The sequence below is a fragment of the Babylonia areolata genome, chromosome 2 (genome assembly GCF_041734735.1).
Source record: "Babylonia areolata isolate BAREFJ2019XMU chromosome 2, ASM4173473v1, whole genome shotgun sequence".
Classification (NCBI taxonomy): domain Eukaryota; kingdom Metazoa; phylum Mollusca; class Gastropoda; order Neogastropoda; family Buccinidae; genus Babylonia; species Babylonia areolata.
Genome location: NC_134877.1, coordinates 70370581 through 70378348, shown reverse-complemented (window position 1 = coordinate 70378348; position 7768 = coordinate 70370581). Strand labels below are relative to the sequence as shown.

General features: G+C 52.7%; 1 protein-coding gene across 1 annotated transcript in view; it reads right to left on the bottom strand.

Moving 5' to 3' along the window:
• Nucleotides 1-7768, bottom strand: part of LOC143279570 (uncharacterized) — a 28157-nt gene continuing 20389 nt past the window's right edge. The window contains exon 2 of the mRNA XM_076583648.1: nucleotides 1-2423. Within this exon, the coding sequence (XP_076439763.1) occupies nucleotides 1224-2414 (1191 nt within the window). The 5' untranslated portion in view covers nucleotides 2415-2423 and the 3' untranslated portion in view covers nucleotides 1-1223. The remainder of the gene's footprint in view (nucleotides 2424-7768) is intronic.

Here is a 7768-nt window from a genome sequence, read left to right as displayed (position 1 = left end):
TCTTCACTGTTATTTCCAGTCAGCAATTATTGTTATTCTCCATCATCTTCACTGTTATTTCCAGTCAGCAACTGTTCTGTCACTCACAGTCATCGTCACTGTTATTTCCAGTCAGAAGCTGTTCTGTCATTCAGTCATCGTCACTGTTATTTCAAGTCGTTCATCTGCCAACAATGTAAGTACGCGGGATTTTTTTTTAAACGTTAACTGTTGTTGATAATGGCGTGGTCCGTTCCTGACTGCCTCGAGAAACAATCTTTTGAAATGATGTTAAGGTCAGATCCTGATTCACTGTGTCAAGGGCTTGGCCTAGGGAGGCGGGGCCCAGTCTTCTCAGTCATTCTTAACTTTCTCTGACACAAGCCGTGGCTATTCACACTTGGGTGGAGTGATGAAATTCGGAGTAAAGTGCCTTTCACTAGGACGCAACACCATGCCGAAACGGGGCCTGGAACCCTGATCACTGGTGAACACTGGATCACAAAACCAACGTCTGACTGATTTGTGCCACGGGGCCCCTGGATTGTTCAACAGAGTTCGGGTTTCAGCATGGCCAGACTGTACGTGCTGAGGATGGAACTGATAGATGATCCATATGAGCTTGCCTCAGAAACATTTGACATGATTGATTCCCGGTGTATTGCAACACACACACACACTGTCCCTGAAGTCCCTGCTTCACGTGCTCACGAATCGTGAACTCACTTCCTGGCTGAACGTGAAGGTCAGTATCGTCTTTCAATGGCATGCTTGCTCACGATTCTCGACACTTCATAGTTCCAGGCGTTAAGTTTACTAAGGAATGAGATGACAGCTGTGATCAGTTCCCAGGTTCATGACAGGATTTTGTTGTTGTTGATACCTTCGTGTTTGTGATGTGTGTGCATGCGTGTGTGCGTACGTGTGTGTGTGTGTGTGTGTGTGTGACCACAAAGAGCAGGCGGGCGGCAGACCCTTCAGTTTCCATCACACTGTGACAGCAGCCTGTCCTGTCCTCACGGCTGACCCTCAGTGTTACAATGAAACCTGCTGATTTTAGGCGTCCACATCTTCCTCGCATCGTGGTTACGTCAGAACGCTGGCCACTTTCTTTCTTTTTTCAGCCCCTCGGCACTCTCAAACACACACTGTGCCTTCACGTGATGGTGATGAACACACCTCACAACCACCACACAACGGAAGCAGCAGTCTGTCGCGTGGGCAAGTCCGTGGTCACGTGTCCGTTACGTCATGTTGACGTCATAGATGCCGGAAGTGGAGGTGATGATGCTGAGGTCATGCTCCAGCACAGGTTCCGGGGTGAAGTCCGCAAGGTCCTCGGGCAGCACGTTGTAAGGACAGCCCTCCACAGAGCTGTGCACGTGCGCCTCGTTAGCATAGCTCGTGCCCACGGAGGACGTGGGAAACACGTCACACGACGCGGGCTCGGCACACGACATGTAGCTGCCTCCCGCGCAGCTGGCCACAGGAGCAGCGGCAGGGGGGACAGAGGAGGGGGGCACGCCCCTGGTGCCGTGGTGGTGTTGCAGGAATCCGGCGGAGTGTTTGTGAGCGGGGTGGGGGTAGGGCAGGGGGGCGGCGTGCGGCAGGTGCTGGAAGGGGGAGAGCTGGGAAGGGAGGAGGTGGCGCTGAGGCCCGAAAGGGGGCAGGTCCCCGCCCACCACGACGCCCCCCGGACCCCCGCCGCCCCCGCCGTAAGCAAAGAGGTCCGAGGGCTGCGGCAGGGAGCAGAGGTCTGCGGAGGGGTGGTAGAGCAGGTGGTAGGGCTTGAAGGGTAGGGAGTCAGGCTGCAGGGTGCGTGGGTTGAGCTGCAGGCAGGAGGCCACCATGTTCATGGTGTTGGTGGACAGCCCCTTGGACAGCGCCTTGGCGAAACTGAAGGGGTCAGGCCTGATCCCGGACTGCAGCGTCTCCGCCATCACCCGGATGTAGTTTCTCGCCAGGCGCAGCGTCTCGATCTTGGACAGCTTCTGGGTCTTGGTCTGGCAGGGCACGTGCTTGCGGAGCTCGTCCAGCGCCTCGTTCAGACCGTGCATGCGGTTCCTCTCGCGGGCGTTGGCCTTGATGCGCCGCTGCTTCAGCTTCACCACGCGCGCCTTGGTCAGCTCCTTCTTCTTGGGGCCTCGCTTCTTGGGCGTCTTCTCCGCCTGCGGGCCCTCCGACAGGTTGCCCCCCGGCAGTGAAGACCCCTCCCTGTCGCCGCCCTTGCCCGGCGCGCCGCCCGGCTTGTTGGCGGGCAGTTTGAGGGAGGGCTGCAGGACGAGGTCCCTGACGTCCCCTCCAGTCGTGGAGTCCGGCAGGTGGTCCGTCTCCGAATCGTCATCGTCAAAGTCGAACTCGTCGTCGTCATCCAGCATGTCGAAGTCGTCTGAAGACATCTTGGACAGTTCGTCCTCGCTGCTCTTGATAGGCATGGTGAAGATCTGCCACACAGAGAACAAAGGTACTGCAGGGTTCAACTACGACTTCTTTCGTTGAGTCTTTTGTGCTGTTTTCTCTCTCTCTCTCTCTCTGTCTGTCTGTCTGCCTGTATGTCTGTCTGTCTGTCTGTCTGTCTGTCTCTCTCTCTCTCTATGTCTGTCTGTCTGTCGATCTAAGAAGAAGGATGACTATAGAGTCCATAAAACTGACAATGTAAAAAAGGGTTTGGTTTGTGAAATACAGCTGGCCTCTCCAGGGACTGTTCAGTGACAGAAGGCAAGTTATGAGTATTATTCAATGAAAAAAAGAAAAGAAAAAAGAGACATGTGTGCGTGAGTGAGTGAGTGTGTGTGTGTGTGTGTGTGTGTGTGTGTGTGTGTGTCCGTGTCTGTGTGTGTCTGTGTGTATGTATGTGTCTCTGTGTATGTATGTGTCTATCTGTCTGTCTGTCCGTGAGTGTGTGTTTGTACCCGCGCACACGCGCGAATGCATATTTTCATGTTCTATTCTATCCCCACAAAATAAAGTTCCGGCGGAACGTTTGTTAGCATGTATAATATGCATGAACGCGCTGACGTTGTAAAGCCCAAAATAAAATGAAAAAAAGGTAATCACATTAAAGCCTTTCTAATTACATCCCCCCGCAGTTGGCCAGCCCCGACCCCAGCCCATGGCCATTGGAGTCGACAGGAGCGACAACAACGCAATCAAGGGGCAGTAATCACTGCCATCAAGCCACCGGGAGAGACAGCACAGTTGCGTCCCTTGGGGAGGGGCAAGTCCTGGGCCGGAACAAAGGGAGAGAAATTAGATTGTAACGTCGTTCTTCCCCCATTTATTATCATTTCCCGCGCCGCACGCCCTTCCCACCCTAAAAAAATTGCCGTTTTAATTGATGCAGTTTTTGGGACAGAGACAAATGACTTCTTTCATAGAGATGTTAGGACATACGCGGTAGAATGGAATGACAAAGTATTCGTGCAGTTAATAAGACGATAATCAATCTGTACTGTCTTGTTAATAAAAACTTTTTTCCCCGCCAGTAGTCTGGTGGTGTTTGGGTCCAAATTGTAACACGCTCGCAGTGGTCGGTGTGTGATGGCAGAGTGCAGTGCACCAGTGGAGGTGTGTGATGGCAGAGTGCAGTGCACCAGTGGAGGTGTGTGATGGCAGAGTGCAGTGCACCAGTGGAGGTGTGTGATGGCAGAGTGCAGTGCACCAGTGGAGGTGTGTGATGGCAGAGTGCAGTGCACCAGTGGAGGTGTGTGATGGCAGAGTGCAGTGCACCAGTGGAGGTGAGTGATGGCAGAGTGCAGTGCACCAGTGGAGGTGTGTGATGGCAGAGTGCACTGCACCAGTGGAGGTGTGTGATGGCAGAGTGCAGTGCACCAGTGGAGGTGAGTGATGGCAGAGTGCAGATGCCTCAGTGGAGGTGAGTGATGGCAGAGTGCAGATGTCCCAGTGGAGGTGTGTGATGGCAGAGTGCAGTGCACCAGTGGAGGTGTGTGATGGCAGAGTGCAGTGCACCAGTGGAGGTGTGTGATGGCAGAGTGCAGTGCACCAGTGGAGGTGTGTGATGGCAGAGTGCAGATGTCCCAGTGGAGGTGTGTGATGGCAGAGTGCAGATGTCCCAGTGGAGGTGTGTGATGGCAGAGTGCAGATGCCCCAGTGGAGGTGTGTGATGGCAGAGTGCAGTGCACCAGTGGAGGTGTGTGATGGCAGAGTGCAGTGCACCAGTGGAGGTGTGTGATGGCAGAGTGCAGTGCACCAGTGGAGGTGTGTGATGGCAGAGTGCAGATGCCAGTGGAGGTGTGTGATGGCAGAGTGCAGATGTCCCAGTGGAGGTGTGTGATGGCAGAGTGCAGTGCACCAGTGGAGGTGTGTGATGGCAGAGTGCAGTGCACCAGTGGAGGTGTGTGATGGCAGAGTGCAGATGTCCCAGTGGAGGTGTGTGATGGCAGAGTGCAGTGCACCAGTGGAGGTGTGTGATGGCAGAGTGCAGTGCACCAGTGGAGGTGTGTGATGGCAGAGTGCAGATGTCCCAGTGGAGGTGTGTGATGGCAGAGTGCAGTGCACCAGTGGAGGTGTGTGATGGCAGAGTGCAGTGCACCAGTGGAGGTGTGTGATGGCAGAGTGCAGTGCACCAGTGGAGGTGTGTGATGGCAGAGTGCAGTGCACCAGTGGAGGTGAGTGATGGCAGAGTGCAGATGTCCCAGTGGAGGTGTGTGATGGCAGAGTGCAGTGCACCAGTGGAGGTGAGTGATGGCAGAGTGCAGTGCACCAGTGGAGGTGTGTGATGGCAGAGTGCAGATGTCCCAGTGGAGGTGTGTGATGGCAGAGTGCAGTGCACCAGTGGAGGTGAGTGATGGCAGAGTGCAGTGCACCAGTGGAGGTGTGTGATGGCAGAGTACAGTGCACCAGTGGAGGTTGTGTGATGGCAGAGTGCAGTGTCACCTGTGAGGTGTGTGATGGCAGAGTGCAGTGCACATGTGGAGGTGTGTGATGGCAGAGTGCAGATGTCCCAGTGGAGGTGTGTGATGCAGAGTGCAGTGCACCCATTGGAGTGTGTGATGGCAGAGTGCAGTGCAACCAAGTTGGAGGGGGTGATGGCAGAGTACATGCACCAGTGGAGGTGTTGTGATGGCGTGCAGTGCACCAGTGGGTGGTGATGCAGAGGCAGTGCACCAGTGAGGTGTGTGATGGTACAGATGCCTTGGCACCAGTGGAGGTGTGTGATGCAGAGTGCAGGCACCAGTGGAGGTGTGTGCTGGCAGAGTGCAGATGTCCCAGTGGAGGTGTGTGATTGAACAGAGTGCAGTGCACCAGTGGAGGAGTGTGGATGGCAGAGTGCAGTTGCACCAGTGGAGGTGTGTGATGGCTGAGTGCAATGTCCCAGTGGAGGGTGTGTGATGGCAGAGTGCAGTGCACCAGTGGAGGTGTGTGATGGCAGAGTGCAGTGCACCAGTGGAGGTGTGTGATGGCAGCGTGCAGTGCACCAGTGGAGGTGTGTGATGGCAGAGTGCAGTGCACCAGTGGAGGTGTGTGATGGCAGAGTGCAGTGCACCAGTGGAGGTGTGTGATGGCAGAGTGCAGTGCACCAGTGGAGGTGTGTGATGGCAGAGTGCAGATGCCCCAGTGGAGGTGTGTGATGGCAGAGTGCAGTGCACCAGTGGAGGTGTGTGATGGCAGAGTGCAGTGCACCAGTGGAGGTGGTCAGGGCCAGGCACGTCAGTCTCCATGCTGGACAGGAGCCATCAGTGTTGTGTGGGGATGATGACCAGACCCAATGAGGACAGGAAGTCTGTACGGAGGGTGGGGGGGATTGGGTGTTGAAGGAAGAAGATGGATGAAGGGGAAGGTGGGGCGCCATATAAAGGAGTGATCGTGAACAGCCATACAGCGCAGCACGCCTCTCCTTTGAACTCCCGTCATTCTAACTACGAGTCTCGTTTAAAAACTAATAATACTAACAGGAAATCTCCTGTTAAAACTATTAATTCTAACAACAAATGTTTTAAAACTAATACCTCAAATAACAAATCTCCTTTTAAAACTGAAAATTTTAATGACTGACGATAAAACCGCGATGATTTTCATGCCGAAAAATCGGTAAACTATTTATATTTCTGCCCAGACGGTTGGAAATATGACTCAGAGGGTGGAGGGACGGGGGAGTGGGGGGTCCCGTCAGATCAGTTCCATTCGTCACTTCCTGACAACTGCAGCAGCTCAGACACTTGTTTGTGCTTTTGTCCTGTCAAGGCTTGGTTTCGGCAATGTTCTTCTTGCTGGCTGTCCTGAGCGATGTTTGGACAGGTTGCTCCAAGGTACACAACTCAGATGCACGGCTTGTCCTCAAAGCGAAGAAACGAGACCATTTCACGCCTCTACTTCACCTTACACTGGCTCCCTGTTGAAGCACGCATACATTATAAACTCTTTTGCCTCACATCTTCCCCTGCAGATTCTTCACCAGACTATAATATAGTTATAATATTAATATTATTTCCATACTGTCTACTCGCCTTCTCGGCCTCTTCGTTCGTCCACAGATAAACTAGTTCTGTGTATACCAAAGACCCGCACAAAGATCATGATTTGGAGAACGCGATTTTTCTTTCACTGCACCCAGGTGATGATACTATCAGTCTCCGATCCTAACCTGTATTGTGTTGTGATGTGATGTGATGTGATGTGATGTGATGTGTTGTGTTGTGTTGTGTTGTGTTGTGTTGTGTTGTGTTGTGTTGTGATGTGATGTGATGTGATGTGATGTGATGTGATGTGATGTGTTGTGATGTGATGTGTTGTGTTGTGTTGTGTTGTGATGTGATGTGATGTGATGTGATGTGATGTGATGTGATGTGTTGTGTTGTGTTGTGTTGTGTTGTGTTGTGTTGTGTTGTGTTGTGTTGTGTTGTGTTGTGATGTGATGTGATGTGATGTGATGTGATGTGATGTGATGTGATGTGATGTGGTGTGTTGTGTTGTGTTGTGTTGTGTTGTGTTGTGTTGTGTTGTGTTGTGTTGTGCTGTGCTGTGCTGTGTTGTGTTGTGTTGTGTTGTGTTGCCGTATTGTGTTGTGTTGTGTTGTGTTGTGTTGTGTTGTGTTGTGTTGTGTTGCCGTGTTGTGTTGTATTTATCAAAACACTCAGACATTTCTCTGCGTGACATTGGGACTGCTCTCTCCCCAGGGAGAGCGACACAGCGCCCCCTACAGTCACAACGACACCCACTAAAATGTAAAATTGAAAAATACAAATTCTGCCTGCAGTTGGGTTTGTTTTCGTGGATTTTCCAACTTTGTTTTGGTTGTTGCCAGGGACAGTCCTTTTATTGGCGTGAATTGGTTCTTTCGCGTGCGCTAAGTACATGCTGCGAACGGGACATCGGTTTATCGTCTCATCCGAATGACTAGCGTCCAGACCACCACTCAATGTCTAATGGAGGGTGAGAAAATACTGGCATGTGTGGGACTGGAACCAGTGCCGCACTAACATTTTCACGACGGCTTCATAGGCTGACACACCACCACTGGACCTACAATCCACTGTCAAATAGCACGAAAACATATCTCTCTGTAACTGGGTCTGTCACTCTCTCTCCCTCTCTCTCTCTCTCACGCTTATGGCACTCACACTCTCACAGCACGCGCACGCACACACGCGCGCACACACACACAGAGTGACAAACACCCACCCACACACCCAGACACATCCCGTAGCAGGTTTGTGTATTGTTGTGAAAACACAATGGTCACCAGCACCACCTTCCTTCCGCTCAGCCCCCCACCCCTCCCCTCCCTCTCTCCCCCCTCCATACTCCCCTCTCCCTTCCCTCTCTCCCC